This window comes from Nerophis lumbriciformis, linkage group LG33 (genome assembly GCF_033978685.3).
Source record: "Nerophis lumbriciformis linkage group LG33, RoL_Nlum_v2.1, whole genome shotgun sequence".
Taxonomy (NCBI): Eukaryota; Metazoa; Chordata; class Actinopteri; order Syngnathiformes; family Syngnathidae; genus Nerophis; species Nerophis lumbriciformis.
Window position 1 is genome coordinate 11,874,502 of NC_084580.2, and position 21,480 is coordinate 11,895,981.

The 21,480-nt window shown below is 38.6% G+C and overlaps 1 protein-coding gene across 1 annotated transcript in view; it reads left to right on the top strand.

Annotated features, from left to right (window-relative positions):
- hsd17b3 (hydroxysteroid (17-beta) dehydrogenase 3) overlaps nt 1-18,882 on the top strand; it is a 34,357-nt gene extending 15,475 nt beyond the window's left edge. The window contains exons 2-11 of the mRNA XM_061928349.1: nt 1,630-1,676; nt 7,293-7,368; nt 7,437-7,544; nt 10,663-10,730; nt 12,594-12,638; nt 13,806-13,840; nt 14,125-14,206; nt 18,157-18,222; nt 18,291-18,440; nt 18,524-18,882. Of these exons, the coding sequence (XP_061784333.1) occupies nt 1,630-1,676; nt 7,293-7,368; nt 7,437-7,544; nt 10,663-10,730; nt 12,594-12,638; nt 13,806-13,840; nt 14,125-14,206; nt 18,157-18,222; nt 18,291-18,440; nt 18,524-18,649 (803 nt within the window). The 3' untranslated portion in view covers nt 18,650-18,882. The remainder of the gene's footprint in view (nt 1-1,629; nt 1,677-7,292; nt 7,369-7,436; nt 7,545-10,662; nt 10,731-12,593; nt 12,639-13,805; nt 13,841-14,124; nt 14,207-18,156; nt 18,223-18,290; nt 18,441-18,523) is intronic.
- Nucleotides 18,883-21,480: the final 2,598 nt, after the last annotated feature.

Consider the following 21,480-nt stretch of genomic DNA (forward strand, 5'->3'; position numbering starts at 1 on the left):
AACTTAACTTTGAAAACAAGTTGGCCATACTCTCTCTATACACAGCTCTGACAGGTTGAGAATCACTGATTGAGACAACAAAGAAGCGTTTTAAAATGTAGATTAAAATCATCAAAGGTCCCATTTAAAAACAGTCTATAAATAGTAACACAATAACATGATGTGCTACAAATTACTAGGGATGTCCGATATTTTCTGTTGAGAATTGACATGATAAGACATGGAATTGACTTGGTGGCTTCTGTGCATCTGCTATTCCTGATACAAAAAAGGCCGAACTAGAGATGTCCGATAATATCGGACTGCCGATATTATCGGCCGATAAATGCTTTAAAATGTAATACCGGGAATTATCGGTATCGGTTTCAAAATTATCGGTATCGGTTTCAAAAAGTAAAATTTACGACTGTTTAAAACGCCGCTGTGTACACGGACGTAGGGAGAAGTACAGAGCGCCAATAAACCTTAAAGGCACTGCCTTTGCGTGCTGGCCCAATCACATAATATCTACGGCTTTTCACACACACAAGTGAATGCAAACCATACTTGGTCAACAGCCATACAGGTCACACTGTGGGTGGCCATATAAACAACTTTAACACTGTTACAAATATGCGCCACACTGTGAACCCACACCAAACAAGAATGACAAACACATTTCGGGAGAACATCCGCACCGTAACACAACATAAACACGACAGAACAAATACCCAGAACCCCTTGCAGCACTAACTCTTCCGGGACGCTCCAATATACACCCCCATTACCCCCCTAGCCCCCCCCCCCCCCACCTCAACCCCCCACCCCCACCCCACCTCAACCTCCTCATGCTCTCTCAGGGAGAGCATGTCCCAAATTCCAAGCTGCTGTTTTGAGGCATGTTAAAAAAAAGAATGCACTTTGTGACTTCAATAATAAATATGGCAGTGCCATGTTGGCATTTTTTTCCATAACTTGAGTTGATTTATTTTGGAAAACCTTGTTACATTGTTTAATGCATCCAGCGGGGCATCACAACAAAATTAGGCATAATAATGTGTGAATTCCACGACTGTATATATCGGTATCGGTTGATATCGGAATCGGTAATTAAGAGTTGGACAATATCGGAATATCGGCAAAAAAGCCATTATCGGACATCTCTACAAATTACAGTCACAAAATTAAGCATACTGTCCAATTATGACTTCAAGTGAGCATTATTATCGTTGTAAAGATGAAATGTGTGATACATCAGTTACAATCGATTGTGCGTATATATATTCAAAATATGACAACTTCAAATACTTGGATTCTTTTGCCTTTACACTTCCAATACATTCCATCTGATTCAAAGGCCTAAGAGCTTTCCTTTCCTTAATTTCACTGTAACCGTCACTTTATTTTTGCTCTTTGCTTGTCTGTTTTCTGAGTGGGGGGTAGGGAGGGATGAGACACGAGTACTTCCTGTCTGTTCCCCGCGTGTTCTTTATCAGAGCTGAGGTACGTGCTGGAAGTACTGCAGGTCGGAACAAGATGAAGAAGTAAACAAACAGCTGTGTGCGGTGACGTAACATGTGTTGCCCCCGCTGGTGAGAAATGGCAACTGCAGTAAATCTTGCCAACTAATTGGAAGTGTTTTGGTTTCAGTGGTGACGGGTGCATCAGAGGGCATAGGAAGAGAATACGCCTTTGCGGTAAGTTTATGATTTTAACAATTATTAGCATTTATCAGTGTCTCCTTCTTGTTGTAATGAGTGCATAATTGTAATATACATTCTGAAAACGCCATAAAGAGTGTTTTCCAATAAGGCCCAAGCTGTTTTTTTTTTTTTTACATGATTTTTTTATTTCTCTAAGGCCCAAACTGTTTGTTTACATTATTTTCTTATTTCTCTTTGCTATTTGGGCTTATTGGACCCTAATTAGAATAAAAACTAAGAATCATCATTTTATATGATGTACTTAGTCCATAAGTACACAAATGTGTACTTCATGTGTAGTGACATGCTAATTTTTATTTTTACACTTTTTTTTTTCCAAATTCCATTGTATGTTATACTCTTCTGTCACCACCAGATGGCAGGATAAGTGTCCATATGTCGTCATAAGACCCCAATTCAGTAGTGTACACAATTTTGGAAATAAGAGCTAAAAGGTGCTGTCCACACATGTGGCCACTAAGGGCTTTAGAGGTTAAATGAGCCAAGGCATACATTTTATAAGAAATAAAATACGCTAACATACACATTTACATTGGTACCTCGGTTGTTATTAGTAATCTGTTACAAAAAGTCGGATGAAGACCCTAAGAAATATTGCATTTTAGATGAACTGTATACTAACACAAACACACATTATAGAGAATATGTAATGTTTTATACGCGGAAAACATGAAAAATACACATACACGATGAATGAAATGGATAAATGAACAATAACATCATTTTTACCTATTTTTAAAGACTCTTGATGGCGAACATGGCAAGGAGCAGAGACAGATACATGGATACTACCTTTGTAGGGATGGGTATCAATCAATCAAAGTTTATTTATATAGCCCTAAATCACGAGTGTCTCAAGGGCTGCACAAGCCACAACGACTCAGATCCCACTTCAGGGTAAGAATTCGGTACTTTTATTAAAGTTAAAGTTAAAGTCCCAATGATCGTCACACACACACTAGGTGTGGTGAAATGTGTCCTCTGCATTTGACCCATCCCCTTGTTCCTCACCCTGAGAGGTGAGGGGAGCAGTGAGCAGCAGCGGTGACCGTGCTCAGGAATCATTTGGTGATTTAACCCCCAATTCCAACCCTTGATGCTGAGTGCCAAGCAGCAAGGCAATGGGTTCCATTTTTTTGTATAGTCTTTGGTATGACTCGGCCGGGGATTGAACTCACAACCTTCCGGTCTCAGGGCGGACACTCTAAACACAAGGCCACTGAGCCGATATTTATTGGTACCGGCCAAACTCTTGTCAGTACTCCCGAGTACCGATTAACATAAAATCAATCTGTGCCACATTTCAAAACCTTTGGTGCACGTGACGTCACGTCTGGTTGCAGACTTGGCGCTGGTTCAAGCACTTGGCCAGGAAACAAGCAGCCAAGCACTCAGAGTGGACTCAGTCGGAGTACCGCTTGGTAATTTTATCATTTTTCATGCCAACTTAGCGATAACAAGGCGCTCAAAAGTACAGTAAGCGTCCACTAATTTACATTGGGTTTGCCATAGACATGCCATTGATTAGCATTAGCAATTTTACATGGCGATTTCAACACTTCTATATTTGGTAATGAATGCCACAACAAAGCTGCTGTTACAATCAAACAACTGGTGTGTATTAAGTACAATACTTACAGTATAAACACTATGTAGGGCATAACATTGACTATAATGGCAAAGACTACTTCCTCGCGAAGGCGAGATAGAAAACAAGATATCAGCTGGACAGCACAGCTCAGTGCCAAATGTTAATTTATCAATAAATCAACATTTATTAAAACAAAATACCGAAGATTCTATCGATTCAAATTTAAAAAGGTACCCATCCCTATACATTCTTACTTTATTACGAGGTCTTCAATAGTGTTTCTCACCTTTTTGATCAAAGTGCCAGCACTCACATTTTTTTTTGGCCTTTTGGTGGTTTATTTTGCAGTTGTACTCTATGAAAAAAAAGTCCCTGACCCATGGGATTCTTTGTTAGGGCTCTCGATTCCACGTAAAGATAGTTTGTTACGCACAATGTTTGGCCGTACCATAACTGAGACGGTGTACAAAAACAGGTGGCCAAATGAGAGTGAAGATTTTCGTTGAAAACCCAGGTACCACTGTTGAAAAATCTCAAGGCACACAAACGAACAACAATGTGGAATTAAAGCTGCAAGCAGCGATGGACGGGACCGACTTTGACGGCACCTAAAATCCAAACCGGAGCGGTAATTAAAACTCTTTGGTCAACTTTTAATCAGAAGGGTTCAATCCCTCTCCTGTGCTAGTTTGAAGCCCACACGACAAACGTGCTCAGCGGAGATAATGTTTGAAAAAAGGTGACTGGTTTTTACAGAACTTTTGTTTTGAAGGGGGAATTGCAAAGTTCCTGTAGATTTCTGCTGGGGGCTGTCAATATATGAAATGTAGGTCTAAGTAAGACCTACATAGAGGTTTTTGTTTCATGTCCCTACGACATTCCTACTGGAAGTTACAGGCAGTTTTGTCTGTGTTTTCTTCCTAGGAGCAGTTTCGTCTGTGTTTTATTCCTAGGGGGCGCTAGAGCGCAATTTTGAGTTTTGGGGTTTGCTTTTTTATTAGATGGCAATTTTTGCCAGTCCTGATGTGTGAGTCCAGTTTGGTGAGTTTTGAAGCATGTTAAGAGGGTCAAATTACAGCTCAAAGAGGCAAAAGTGACTGTTTTTACAAAACATTTGTTTTGAAGGGGGAATTGCCAACTTCCTGTTGATTTTAGCTGAAGGATGTCATTGTATGAAATCTAGGTCTAAGTAAAACATACATAGAGGTTTTTGTTTTATGTCGCTACGACATTCCTACTGGAAGTTACAGGCAGTTTTGTCTGTGTTTTCTTCCTAGGGGACGCTGGAGCGCATTTTTAGGTTTTGGGGCTAGGTTTTCGCCAGTTCTGATGTGTGTGTCAAATATGGTGAGTTTTGAAGCATGTTAAGGGGGTCTAATTACAGCTCAAAGAGGCGGCGGTATAATAATAATAAAACCTTTTTTTTTAAGGGGGATTGCAAACTTCCTGTTGATTTTTGCTGGGGGTTGTCAGTGTATGAAATGTAGGTCTAGGTAAGACCTACATAGATTTTTTTGTTTCATGTCTCTACAACATTCCTACTGGAAGTTACAGGCAGTTTTGTCTGAGTTTTCTTCCTAGGAGCAGTTGTTTCTGTGTTTTCTTCCTAGGGGGCGCTAAAGCGCAATTTTGAGTTTTGGGTTGGGTTTTATAATTAGATTGCAATTTTCGCCAGTCCTGACGTGTGAGTCCAGTTTGGTGAGTTTTGAAACATGTTAAGGGGGTCAAATTACAGCTCAAAGAGGCAAAAGTGACTGTTTTTACAAAACATTTGTTTTGAAGGGGGAATTGCCAACTTCCTGTTGATTTTAGCTGAAGAATGTCATTGTATGAAATCTAGGTCTAAGTAAAACCTATATAGAGGTTTTTGTTTTATGTCGCTACGACATTCCTACTGGAAGTTACAGGCAGTTTTGTCTGTGTTTTCTTACTAGGAGACCCTAGAGCGCATTTTTAAGTTTTGGGGCTAGGTTTTTTTATTAGATGGCAATTTTTGCCAGTCCTGATGTGTGTGTCAAATATGGTGAGTTTTGAAGCATGTTAAGGGGGTCAAATTACAGCTCAAAGAGGCGGCGGTCTAATAATAATAAAAACTTTTTTTTTGAAGGGGGATTGCAAACTTCCTGTTGATTTTTTCTGGGGGTTGTCAGTGTATGAAATGTAGGTCTAGGTGAGACCTACATAGAGTTTTTTGTTTCATGTCTCTACGACATTCCTACTGGAAGTTACAGGCAGTTTTGTCTAAGTGTTCTTCCTAGGAGCAGTTGTGTCTGTGTTTTCTTCCTAGGGGCGCTAGAGCGCAATTTTGAGTTTTGGGTTGGATTTTATAATTAGATCGCAATTTTCGCCAGTCCTGACGTGTGTGTCCAGTTTGGTGAGTTTTGAAGCATGTTAAGGGGGTCAAATTACAGCTCAAAGAGGCAAAAGTGACTGTTTTTACAAAACATTTGTTTTGAAGGGGGAATTGCCAACTTCCTGTTGATTTTAGCTGAAGGATGTTATCGTATGAAATCTAGGTCTAATTAAAACCTACATACCTACATTTATGTCGCTACGACATTCCTACTGGAAGTTACAGGCAGTTTTGTCTGTGTTTTCTTCCTAGGGGACGCTGGAGCGCATTTTTAGGTTTTGGGGCTAGGTTTTTGCCAGTTCTGATGTGTGTGTCAAATATGGTGAGTTTTGAAGCATGTTAAGGGGGTCAAATTACAGCTCAAAGAAGCGGCGGTATAATAATAATAACAACTTTTTTTTTGAAGGGGGATTGCAAACTTCCTGTTGATTTTTGCTAGGGGTTGTCAGTGTATGAAATGTAGGTCTAGATGAGACCTACATAGAGTTTTTTGTTTCATGTCTCTACGACAGTCCTACTGGAAGTTACAGGCAGTTTTGTCTGAGTGTTCTTCCTAGGAGCAGTTGCGTCTGTGTGTTCTTCCTAGGGGGCACTAGAGCGCAATTTTGAGTTTTGGGGTTGGGTTTTTTAATTAGATCGCAATTTTCGCCAGACCTGACATGTGTCCAGTTTGGTGAGTTTTGACGCATGTTAAGGGAGTCAAATTACAGCTCAAAGAGGCAAAAGTGACTGTTTTTACTACACTTTTGTTTTGAAGGGGGAATTGCCAACTTCCTGTTGATTTTTGCTGAAAGAAGTCAATGTATGAAATCTAGGTCTAAGTGAGACCTACATAGAGGTTTTTGTTTCATGTCTCTACGACATTCCTACCGGAAGTTACAAGCAGTTTTGTCTGTGTTCTTTTCTAGGGGGCGCTAGAGCGCAATTTTGAGTTTTGGTTGTTTTTTTTTATTAGATGGCAATTTTTGCCAGTTCTGATGTGTGTGTCAAATATGGTGAGTTTTGAAGCATGTTAAGGGGGTCAAATTACAGTTCAAAGAGGCAAAAGTGACTGTTTTTACTACACTTTTGTTTTGAAGGGGGAATTCCCAACTTCCTGTTTATTTTTGCTGAAAGAAGTCAATGTATGAAATCTAGGTCTAAGTGAGACCTACATAGAGGTTTTTGTTTCATGGCTCTACGACATTCCTACCGGAAGTTACAAGCAGTTTTGTCTGTGTTTTTTTCCTAGGGGGCGCTAGAGCGCAATTTTGAGTTTTGGGGTTTGGTTTTTCATTAGATGGCAATTTTGCCAGTCCTGATGTGTGTGTCAAATATGGTGAGTTTTGAAGCATGTTAAGGGGGTCAAATTACAGCTCAAAGAGGCGGCGGAATAATAATAATAAAACCTTACAATTACAATAGGGTCCTCTGTACCTAAGGGACATTGCGGTCCCTAATGAATGGAAACATGTGAATAAACAGGTCAATTATGTATGTACTGCCATCTAGAAGAGCATTTAATTGTTCTCCCTGTCACTATTTGTCACTGGTATAGAAGTGAGGTGCTCCATTTTGTCTCAAATCGACAATTGTACACAATGCATGAATGAATGACCGATTAATTGGTTATTATCCCTACCCTTCCTACCCACTGCATCATCAGCTGGCTGAACAAGGGATGAACGTTGTCATCATGAGTAGAACCAAAGCCACTTTGGAGCAGCTGGCCAAGGAAATCGGTAGGACTATTATACTAATTGTTACATCATGTTGAGTACCATTAATGTTGTTTGTTATCCTTGCACAGGTGAAGCTACAAGTCGTATGGTTAAAGTGCTGGTGGCGGACTTCACCGAGGACAAAGTCTTCAGCGACATTGAGGAGCAGCTGAAGGACCTCAACATCGGAGTATTAGGTGCAGTGGTTAAAGAACACCTGATTTATTACTCTTTTTTTTTTAACAAAAAAAGAAGCACAATGAACTACAGGGGAGTACACATGTGATTTCTTAGTTTTTACATTTTTAATAAATTTGAAAAAAACAAAATTTCAACTATTTCACATTGTCACTATGGGGTATTGTGTGTAGAATTTTGAGGGGGGAAAAGTATTCTATTTTGGAATAAGCTGAAACATAACAAAATGTGGAATAAGTGAATTCGGACGCACTGTATTATAGAAGGCAGGTTAAGTAAAACCTCTTGTAAAGCCTAATTCATGGTTTTCCGTTCCAAAAAAGAAAGATATGTCAAACACAGAGTCAAGGTGAATCAAGCTGTCAGACATGATTTGTCTGTTACCGGTACTTTTTAACCGGTAGGTGTTAAAACCAAATTAATTATTGACGATTTATGTTGGGACAGAATTTTGAGTTCATGGTTCGTTAGCTATACTATTGTTATATAAAAATACATTGTTAGTCAAAAAAAATTCAAATCCTTAATTTTAGATATTTAGTATTAATTATTATTTTATCTATTATTTTAATTATTATTTATTTATGTATTATATATATATAAATATATATATATAGTCAATATATACAGTCATTATTTTATTTTGACTATAAAGAGAAACGAAATGTTAGTTTTTCTTCATGAAATGATTTTTAATCCAAACAAATAAATTGTGTATATATATATATATATATATATATATATATATATATATATATATATATATACGTATATATATATATATATATATATATATATATATATACATATATATACATATACATATATATGTATATATATGTATACATATACTTCTATATAAATATATATATATATATACATATATATATATATATATACATATATATATATATATATATAGAGAGAGAGAAGTATATGTATACATATATATACATATATATGTATATGTATATATATGTATACATATATATACATATATATGTATGTATGTATGTATATATATATATGTATACATATATATACATATATATATGTATGTATGTATATATATATATATATACACACATGTATATATATATATATATATATATATATATATATGTATGTATGTATGTATATATATATATATATATATATATATATATATATATATATATACACACACACACACACAATTAGTTATTTGTTTGGATTAAAAATCATTTAATGAAGAAAAACGAACATTATTTCGTTTTTCATTATAGTCAAAATAATAATAAAAAAAATAATAAAAATGTGTGCTGAACCAGTTATAAAAATTATAAGTTCTGTAAATGTATTTTATTTACCTTGATTTCAAAATATTTAATCTATCTTTGTCATAAATAAATTAAACATTATTACAAAATATATATTGAGGGGGTATTTCATTGTTATATATTCAATATTATTGTATAAATTACAATAAGCAAAATAACCTACCAACAAGAGCTGATATTTTATGTTATTCTTATTTCAAGAAGTAAATCTCAGATGTATAAGCTTATAAGCAAAAACTTGCAAATTGCTCTAACAGAAATACCAGAGTTAGAAAAAAATATATAACATATATAGTAACAGTTTGTATATTAGTGCTGTCCAATGTTTTTTTTTATTTTTTTAAATCAGAGTAATAAAAAGTTAATCAAATCATAGCTTAAAAGGAGATTAGGGTTAAAAGACAGCCCTAATATATATATATATATATATATATATATATATATATATATATATCCATCCATGCATCCATTTTCTACCGCTTATTCCCTTTGGGGTCGCGGGGGGCGCTGGAGCCTATCTCAGCTACAATCGGGCGGAAGGCGGGGTACACCCTGGACAAGTCGCCACCTCATCGCAGGGCCAACACAGATAGACAGACAACATTCACACTCACATCCACACACTAGGGCCAATTTAGTGTTGCCAATCAACCTATCCCCAGGTGCATGTCTTTGGAGGTGGGAGGAAGCCGGAGTACCCGGAGGGAACCCACGCAGTCACGGGGAGGACATGCAAACTCCACACAGAAAGATCCCGAGCCCGGGATTGAACCCCAGACTACTCAGGACCTTCGTATTGTGAGGCAGATGCACTAACCCCTCTGCCACCGTGAAGCCTATATATATATATATATATATATATATATATATATATATATATATATATATATATATATATATATATATATATATATACACACATGTGAGTCATGTGAATAATCACAAAAAAATATTTAATTAATTATGAACACACTTAGCGTAATCATGCAATTTATATTGACCATACAAGCTCTTTTACCACTATACGGTGAGTGATCAGATCAATACATACATCAGTACAAAAACTTAATAAAACATTCCCGGATGACATTTAGACAATGAAATAGCATTTGTGTACAAATATTGGCGTCTTTTCTTCAGCAAATTTTAACTACGCAAGCGAGTATTCACCTGGGATTAATCATAAATAATCCAAATTCCAAAATGTGATTAATCTGATTTAATACAAACAATCATTTGACAGACCAACTATATATACATATACTAAACCTGAATTAAAATACAATTTTAATTAAAATGAGATTGTACTCGATATCAATCCTCTAATTGTTTTACCTGCGCACTTGTTAGAAAATGTGATTAAACTTCAAATCAATAAACTAGTGACTTCGAATTTACACATTGGCAGCAATTGTCTGTCACTTAAGTCCAATGTTATTTTACTTTATTGCTTTTCTTTCAAAAAAAGTTTGACTTTCAGTGCCAGCTGGGTAAAGAAATACTTCTGAACCCAGTTGCTATGGTGGATCATAGAACCAGCGCCCCATTGAGCCATCTTTTTATTATAGTCTTAACTCCGAGTCAACGTACTCCGGATTGATTGAACTCATTCAGATCAGCTTCTCTGGAACATCAACACTCAGAGTTTCCCATCTTAAATCAACTCAGACTTCAGGTTTTAACTTTCAGAGTTTGTTGGGCCACCTACCGTACTTGGAACACCCTCCCACCCTAGTCGTGGCTGTTTGTTTACAATCGTATTGTAACCTGACTGGATGTTTTTGTTATTGTGTGCCAGTTAATAATGTAGGCATGCTGCCCAGTAACGTCCCCAAGAGGTTCCTTGAAGACACAGATTTGGATCAGGTCAGTGGTGGCCAAGACGTTAATATTTAACTTTAAAAAATATATACATATACAGACACATTTTTCACTTTATTTACAAACCCCGTTTCCATATGAGCTGGAAAATTGTGTTAGATGTAAATATAAACGGAATACAATGATTTGCAAATCATTTTCAACCCATATTCAGTTGAATATGCTACAAAGACAACATATTTGATGTTCAAACTGATAAACATTTTTTTTTTTGCAAATAATCATTAACTTTAAAATTTGATGCCAGCAACACGTGACAAAGAAGTTGGGAAAGGTGGCAATAAATACTGATAAAGTTGAGGAATGCTCATCAAACACTTATTTGGAACATCCCAAAGGTGTGCAGGCTAATTGGGAACAGGTGGGTGCCATGATTGGGTATAAAAACAGCTTCCCAAAAAATGCTCAGTCTTTCACAAGAAAGGATGGGGTGAGGTACACCCCTTTGTCCACAACTGCGTGAGCAAATAGTCAAACAGTTTAAGAACAACGTTTCTCAAAGTGCAATTGCAAGAAATTTAGGGATTTCAACATCTACGGTCCATAATATCATCAAAAGGTTCAGAGAATCTGGAGAAATCACTCCACGTAAGCGGCATGGTCGGAAACAAACATTGAATGACCGTGACCTTCGATCCCTCAGACGGCACTGTATCAAAAACCGACATCAATGTCTAAAGGATATCTCCACATGGGCTCAGGAACACTTCAGAAAATCACTGTCACTAAATACAGTTTGTCGCTACATCTGTAAGTGCAAGTTAAAGCTCTACTATGCAAAGCGAAAGCCATTTATCAACAACATCCAGAAACGCCGCCGGCTTCTCTGGGCCCGAGATCATCTAAGATGGACTGATGCAAAGTGGAAAAGTGTTCTGTGGTCTGACGAGTCCACATTTCCATTTGTTTTTGGAAATATTCGACATTGTGTCATCCGGACCAAAGGGGAAGCGAACCATCCAGACTGTTATCGACACAAAGTTCAAAAGCCAGCATCTGTGATGGTATGGGGGTGCATTAGTGCCCAAGGCATGGGTAACTTACACATCTGTGAAGGCACCATTAATGCTGAAAGGTACATACAGGTTTTGGAACAACATACGCTGCCATGGACGCCCCTGCTTATTTCAGCAAGACAATGCCAAGCCACATTCAGCACGTGTTACAAAAGCGTGGCTTCGTAAAAAAAGAGTGCGGGTACTTTCCTGGCTCGCCTGCAGTCCAGACCTGTCTCCCATCGAAAATGTGTGGCGCATTATGAAGCGTAAAATACAACAGCGGAGACCCCGGACTGTTGAACGACTGAAACTCTACATCAAACAAGAATGGGAAAGAATTCCACTTTCAAAGCTTCAACAATTAGTTTCCTCAGTTCCCAATCGTTTATTGAGTGTTGTTAAAAGAAAAGGTGATGTAACACAGTGGTGAACATGCCCTTTCCCAACTACTTTGGCATGTGTTGCAGCCATGAAATTCTAAATTAATTATTATTTGCAAAAAAAAAATAAAGTTTATGAGTTTGAACATCATATATGTTGTCTTTGTAGTGCATTCAATTGAAAATGGGTTTAAAAGGATTTGCTAATCATTGTATTCTGTTTATATTTACATCTAACACAATTTTCCAACTCATATGGAAACGAGGTTTGTATATTGACCTTTTACCATGAATTGATTAACGAGGACGCCGACTTAAACAAGTTGAAAAACTTATTCGGGTGTTACCATTTAGTGGTCAATTGTACGGAATATGTACTGTACTGTGCAATCTACTAATAAAAGTTTCAATCAATGCAATCAATCAAGGCTTGTAAAGATTAATAAGTGCAATGTCTGTTCCTTTTCCAGACAATTACAAGAGTGATAAACTGCAATGTGAAAACTATGGCTAAGGTAAGAGCGTATATATGTTTTGGAACTTAAATATAGGGATGGGTACCGAATTTTGTACTTTTGTAGGCACCGACCCGGTACTACCAGGTATCGATTTACGTAAAATCAAACGGTGTCATATTTCCGGAACATAATACTCCATTAGCACAGTCAACTTCATGGCAAACACTACTTCCAAGCGAGGCGACACACCCTAGTCCAGGGGTGTCAAACATATGGCCCACGGGCCTAATTCGGTTAAAACCTAACAGGTTTTTTCCGGCCCGTTCGATGAGTTTGCCAAGTATAAAAATGAGCCGGAATTTTTGAATGAAAGAAACTGCTGTTCTAAATGTGTCCACTCGATGTCGCAACAGCAATTCTTTGTATCTTTGTAGATGATGCTACATATGTAAAAAAACAAAACATAAACCACATGATGTTAGTGCACCAGTCCAGAAAAATGAGCAAACTACATAAAAAGCATCCTGTAATTTGATTTTGATATCATTTGTTTTATCTTGATAGATTGAAAATCAACACCAATGAGTTGACTGATAAACATTATCACATAATTTATTCAGAAAGTATAAATAACGACAACGATAGAATACTATTAACCGCAACATGTAAGTGTAAAAAAAAAACCCAACAACATTATGATTTGTACATTTTCAGAATGTGCTCGTTCTATTTTTAAACAAAGAACACAATCTGAAGTTGTCTTTATTTTTAAGTTATCGTGCCGTAATTTTACCAGTCCGGCCCTAGAAGATTTTTCTCCATGTGGCCCCCGATCTAAAACGAGTTTGACACCCCTGCCCTAGTCTTTACACTACTGCCATCTAACGTCTTGGAATTGCAACTGCATGCAAAGTCTACTTGCAAATAAGACTCAGAAGTGTAATAAGAAAACAAGATATAACATCTGGAGAGCAGAGTTGTCATGATCAGCTCATTTTTGCATGTTGTATTAAAATAACTAGATTTTATTATGAAACAATTTACTTTTGTTAACACACAAAAGTACCGAAAATTGGTACCGCTCAGTATCTATTCCCAGGTACCAGAAATAGGTTCAAATGTGAAAAGGTAGCAATCCCTATTTATACACAGTATATCTTATATACCTGGCACCTTTTGCATTTCTCTGTAAAATCTAAATGTATTTTTTTTTTCCCCCAACAGATGTGCAAAATACTCCTTCCTGGCATGGAAAACAGGTTTCGTGTCCATGTTTTCTTCATTGGATGTAACATTTAATGTACAACCACAGTGGGATACTTTTAAATCTAATTACAACTTTTAGATCGGCTTCTGATTGCTTGGAAGCTTACTGGCCACTATATTAGGTACATTAGCACCTTGTCCAGTGCAAAATGCTGTCTTTATGAATATGATAATGCTCAATTAATTAGCAGCATGTGCAGGTGTATCTAATATAGAGGGAAATGATGAGTGTGTGTTTTTTGCTTTTATGCATGTGTGTTTAACTCATGCTGTGTAGGGGAAAAGGGGTGATCATAAACGTTTCATCAGGAATTGCCTGCATTCCCTTCCCAATGTACTCACTGTACGCCTCATCCAAGGTGAGTTCACAGCATCGCCTTCTCTTCCTGTCCTATCTTGCCGCTTCTGATTCTATGGTTGTCGTCACTTTAAAAAAACAAAACACGCCTGATTGTGGTTTGAAATCCAGTTTGTAAGAGTTTCTAATGGGGCTTTGGACGTTGCTGTATGACACAGGTGTCAAATTGAAGCACCAGGGGACAGATCTGGCCCGCCACATGATTTTATGTGGCCCACCACATATGTATGTGGCCCACCACATGATATTAGGTGGCTCGCCATATCATCTAATGTGGCCCACCACGTCATTTATGTGGCCCGCCACAACATCTAAACTGGCCAGACACATCATTTATGTGTGGCCCGCCACAACATCTAAGGAGGCCCGCCACATCATATGCGTGGCTCGCCACATTATCTAATGTGGCCCACTACATCATCTAATGTGGCCCTCCACATCATTTATGTGGCCCACTACATCATCTAATGTAGCCCTGCACATTATTTACGTGGCCCGCCACAACATTTATGTGGCATGCCACATCATCTAAAGTGGCATGCCAAGTCATCTAATGTGGCTAGACACATCATTTAATATGGCCAACCACGTCATCTAATCTGGCCCGCCAGATCGTCTAATGTGGTCAGACACATCATTGAGTGTGGCCCGCCACATCATCTCAGGTGGCCCGCCAAATCATTAATGTGGCCTGCCATTTAATTTAATGTGGCCCGCCATATCATCTATTGTGGCTCACCACATCAGTCAACCACATCATTTATGTGGCCCGTCATATCATCTAAAGTGGCCAGACACATAATTTTTAAACGGCCCGCCACGTCATCTAATGTGGCCCTCCACAATATTTGTGCCCCATCATCTAACATAGCCTGCCACGTCATCTAATGTGGCCAGACACATAATTTAAAGTGGCCCACCACATCATCTACCGTAGCCTGCCATTTCATCTATTGTGGCCAGACACATCATCCAATGTGGCCTGCCAGATTATCTAATGTGGCCCACCACCTCATTTAAGTGGCCTGCCACATAATTTATGTGGTCAACCACGTCATTTATGTGGCCCGACATATCAATTATGTGGCCCGTCATATCATCTAAAGTGGCCAGACACATCATTTAAAACAGCCCACCACGGCATCTAATGTGGCCCTCCGCAATATTTGTGCCCCGCCACATCATCTAACGTAGTCTGTCACATCATCTAATGTGGCCCGCCACATCATCTAATGTGGCCCGCCACATCATCTAATGTGGCCCGCCACATCATCTAACGTAGTCTGTCACATCATCTAATGTGGCCCGCCACATCATCTAACGTAGTCTGTCACATCATCTAACGTAGTCTGTCACATCATCTAATGTGGCCCGCCACATCATCGGATGTGGCCAGACACATAATTTAAAGTGGCCCACCACATCATCTAACGTAGTCTGCCACATCATCTAATGTGGCCAGACACATAATTTAAAGTGGCCAGACACATCATCCAATGTGGCCCGACACATTATATAATGTGGCCCACCACCTCATTTAATGTGGCCTGCCACATAATTTATGTGGTCAACCACGTCATTTATGTGGCCCGACATACCATTTATGTGGCCCGTCATATCATCTAAAGTGGCCAGACACATCATTTAAAACGGGCCACCACGTCATCTAATGTGGCCCTCCGCAATATTTGTGCCCCGCCACATCATCTAACGTAGCCTGCCACGTCATCTAATGTGGCCAGACACATCATTTATGTGGCCCGCCACATTATCTAAAGTGGTCCGCCACATCATCGGATGTGGCAAGACACATAATTTGATGTGGCCCACCACGTCGTCTAATGTGGCCAGACACATAATTTAATGTGGCCCGCCACAATATCTAATGTGGCCCACCACTTAATTTAAAGTGGCCTGCCACATAATTTATGTGGTCAACCACATCATTTACGTGGCCCAACATATCATTTATGTGGCCCGTCATATCATCTAAAGTGGCCAGACACATCATTTAATGTGGCCCGCCACATCATCTAAAGTGGCCCGCCACATCATCGGACGTGGCCAGACACATAATTAAAAGTGGCCCACCACATCATCTAACGTAGCCTGCCACATCATCTCATGTGGCCAGACACATAATTTAATGTGGCCAGACACATCATCCAATGTGGCCCGACACATTATCTAATGTGGCCTACCACTTCATTTAAGTGGCCTGCCATATAATTTATGTGGTCAACCAAATCATATACGTGGCCCGAAATATAATTTATGTGGCCTGTCATATCATCTAAAGTGACCAGACACATCATTTAGGACCGCCCACCACATCATCTAATGTGGCCCTCCGCAATATTTGTGCCCCGCCACATCATCTAACGTAGCCTGCCACATCATCCAATGTGGCCAGACACATCATCCAATGTGGCCCGACACATTATCTAATGTGACCCGCCACTTCATTAATGTGGCCTGCCACATCATTTATGTGGCCCGACATATTATTTATGTGGCCCGTCATATCATCTAAAGAGGCCAGACACATAATTAAAGTGGCCAGACACATAATTTAATTCGGCCCGCCATGTCATCTAACGTGGCCCTCCACAATATTTGTGCCCCGCCACATCATCTAACATAGCCTGCCACATCATCTAATGTGGCCAGACACATCATTTATGTGGCCCGCCACATCATCTAAAGTGGCCCGCCACATCATCGGATGTGGCTAGACACATAATTTGAAATGGCCCACCACATCATCTAATGTGGCCAGACACATCATCCAATGTGGCCCGACACATTATCTAATGTGGCCCACCACTTAATTTATGTGGCCTGCCACATAATTTATGTGGTCAACCACATCATTTACGTGGCCCGATATATAATTTATGTGGCCCGTCACATCATCTAAAGTGGCCAGACACATCATTTAGGACCGCCCACCACATCATCTAACATGGCCCTCGACAATATTTGTGCCCCGCCACATCATCTAACGTAGCCTGCCACATAAATTTAATGTGGCCCGCCACATCATTGGACGTGGCCAGACACATAATTTAAAGTAGCCCACCACTTCATCTAACGTAGCCTGCCACATCATCTGATGTGGCCAGACACATAATTTAATGTGGCCAGACACATCATCTAATGTGGCCCACCACTTCATTTAAAGCTGCCTGCCACATAATTTATGTGGCCCGTCATATAATCTAAAGTGGCCAGACACATATTTTAATTCGGCCCACCACGTCATCTAATGTGGCCCTCCACAATATTTGTGCCCCGCCACATCATCTAACGTAGCCTGTCACATCATTTAATGTGGCCAGACACATCTAATATGGCCAGACATGTCATCTAACGTGACCCTCCACATCATTTAACGTAGCCTGCCACATCATTTAATGTGGCCAGACACATCATCTAATGTAGCCTGCCACATCATTTAATGTGGCCAGACACGTCATCTAACGTGACCCTGCACATCATTTTTGTGCCCCGCCACATCATCTAATGTAGCCAGACAGGTCATTCACTGTGGCCTGTCGCATCTTTTGCAAAAGGCTGGAAATAATAAAGCACTTTCTGGCTAAAAGTATTTGTTCTTTCAGTTTTGACAGAAAATGTACTGCATGTTCTACACTTTAATATCATCTGATCATGCCACAAGATGTTCCAAGCAATTATTATTCATACTTGGGTTGTCAGATTTAAATAGTATAATATCTGCTTGTCATCTTGACCTACAATTTCACAGCAAGTTATCATGAATCTGTAGAATAATCAAAAACAGTTGCATATGCAAATTGTATAACACGGCTATAATGCGTTTAGAATGACTGTTACGAGCAGCCCTCTGATAATTGGGATTAAAATGAGTTCGACACCTCTGCTGTGATCTAATGTCTAATCCATCTGATGTGTGTTTCGCTGTTGCAGATATTTGTGGAGAGATTTTCTCAAAGTCTTCAGGCAGAATACAAAGAAAAGGGGATTATTATACAGGTGCTAAGACCCTCTTAGTCAAGAAAATGCATGTGCAATATCTGTAGCTACAAGTATTACCTCTGCAGGCAGTCACTCCCTTTGGGGTCTCCACTCGGATGATGGGCTACCAGGCGACGGACATGGTCACCTTGTCCCCGCGTGACTTTGTGAAGAGCTCCCTGCAGTACCTCAGAGCTGGGGACAGAACATACGGCAGCATCTGTCACATGTTCCTGGTAAGGATCACCGACTTTAGGGCTCAGTTAAGTGAGTTCAACGTGGAGACTCGTGTCGTTGTTGTTCTTGTGCACACAAACAGGGCTGGCTGATCAGGTCTATCCCACGAAAGATTCTCTACGCAGATTCTGTGCTGAACGGCCTTCAGGAGTACGTGGAGAAGAAACAAGCAAAGACGAGATCCAGCTCGACTTTAAGCATAGCTTGATCATATAACACTTTATAGACCTACAAATGTCAAGGAGCAGTTAGAGAACTACGGTAGTTCATACTGAGAGTTTGTGAGTCAAGCTAAAGAACAGTACAGTATGAATGGCAAATGATTGGTTATGGACTGTTTGGTCATGTTTTTGTTAATGCTGACTGTATTACAGTATATGCAATGAATTATCACTTTATTGTCTGCAATTACATTATATATATATATATATATATATATATATATATATATATATATATATATATATATATATATACACACACACACACTTGGCATTCTCTCGATGAGCTTCAAGCACACCAGTGAAGTGAAAACCATTTCAGGTGACTACCTCTTGAAACTCATCGAGAGAATGCCAAGAGTGTGCAAAGCAGTAATCAGAGCAAAGGGTGGCTATTTTGAAGAAACTAAAATATAAAACATGTTTTCAGTTATTTCACCTTTTTTTTTGTTAAGTACATAACTTCACATGTGTTCATTCATAGTTGTGATGCCTTCAGAGACAATCTACAATGTAAATAGTCATGAAAATAAAGAAAACCCATTGAATGTGAAGGTGTTATACTGCATATATATATATATATATATATATATATATATATATATATATATATAGCTGAGATAGGCTCCAGCACACCCCGCGACCCCAAAAGGGACAAGCTGTAGAAAATGGATGGATGGATATAGTATACAGCAGTGGTTCTCAAATGGGGGTACGCGTACCCCTGGGGGTACTTGAAGGTATGCCAAGGGGTACGTGATATTTTTTTAAAATATTCTAAACATAGCAACAATTCAAAAATCATTTATAATTATAAATAAAAACCTATCTTTTTTTCCAAATTGTTCAAGAAAGACCACTACAAATGAGCAATATTTTGCACTGTTATACAATTTAATAAATCAGAAACTCTTTTTTTCAACCAAAAATGCTTTGCTCTGATTAGGGGGTACTAGAATTTAAAAAAAATTCCCAGGGGTACATCACTGAAAAAAGGTTGAGAACCACTGGTATATAGAGTGCAGGTACTTAATCCGGCCACCAGAGAGCGCAACAAGCCAGGGTTTACTGATTGGTGCTGTCATTTGTAGTCTTCCAACAATACCTTTCATTCGTGCATGTTTTACATGGACTAATGTGGCATTAATAACACAATTAGACTAGTCTGTATCAACTAGTACAACACAACATTAATTTGTAAAGTCATATATTTTAAAAAGTGTGTATTTTTTTATTTTGTGCTTTGTTTATTTATGTTGTTGGCTGTGTGTGATGTGTTATTCAAATTTGTGAAAATGTATATACATATGTTTTTTTTTTGTGCTATGTTTGAAAGAAGCTCAATATGTTTTTAGAATTTTTTTGCAGTTTTTTTTCCAAACATGTAACCGCTGAAAAACATTTTTGTAATTTAGAATAAATAATGAAAAAAATGTATATCATTGTTTGATTATTTTTAATGTATTAGTTTATTTATTAAAGACAATGCAGTGCACAATATGACATATATTTATCACTGTCACTGCCATAATAAGTGTACATGTGGTAAAAATAATATTTGTAACCGATTGGCTAATTTGCGACCCTAGTCGCTGGATTGTCTTTTTAAAATATATTGCAGATAAAATAAGTGACTAATGGAAAATGTATGTATGCATTTTTGGTTAAGTATAGCATTATAAAACTGTGGTACGCATACCTCTATCTAGTGGTACGCCAAAGAATCATCCATCCATTCATCCATTTTCTACTGCTTGTCCCTTTTGGGGTGACAGGGGGTGCCGGAGCCTATCTCAGCTGCACTCGGGCGGTAGGCGGGGTACACCCTGGACAAGTCGGCACCTCATCTCAGGGCCAGCACAGATAGACAGACAACATATACTTTATTAAATATGGCCAAAACTATTGAAAATACTTGTTAAATAAAACCACTGCCTTCTTGTTAATGAAAACATAGGCCTATTACGTTACTGTATTTTAATGTTGGTCATTATGGTGATCCTTGGAGAGCTATGTGTTTTCTGAGGTGGTACTTGGTGAAAAAATTGAGAACCGCTGTATTAAATCATTAGAAAAAATAGAAATGCATTGATAAAAGGTGTTGCAAAAACAATTTTATACTAGCAACTAAGGCCCTAATGCACGTATAGATGCAGTTTTCATCAGGTATCCATCCCAAAAGGTCTGACAGAAAAAAAAACAGAGCAATTATTCTAAGAAGAAATTATGTTAATCCAATTCATCTGTTTTAGACACCCAAAAATATCAACACAAAACACACTTTATATAGAATAATAGTTTTACATGTAGAAAACAATGTAAAACACATAAATGATGAATGAAACGGTGAAGACGACAATGAGCGGAAAGAAAGAAGGAAGAGGTCTATATTTTATTCAAAAGTGTTTCTCACCTTCTTTATCAAAGTACTGGCACGCTCAACTTTCTTTGGCCCTCGAGTGGATTATTTTGCAGCCCTGCTCAATCTAAAAAAGCACAGAGATTGAGTCACCAACGCATTTGATTAATTTCGCAGAATGATACGCTGAGTAAAGTGTTACAGTCTGTATTTGATGTTGTTGGTCTGGACCCCAGGATGCAGAGACAGCAGGTGAAGTGCAGGTAAAAAAAACCTGTCTATTAGGGGAAAAACAACAGAGAGCGTCCAGCTGGGAAGTGCACAAAAAGCAACCAGGCACAAGAAGCGTAAGAAAAGCGATGCAACACGTTCCAGAGGCCCTTTTGATTGACAACCAGGCACAGCTGTGCCATCTGATTGCCAGTCAGGGAAAAGGTGAGGAAAACAGCACCTGAACCA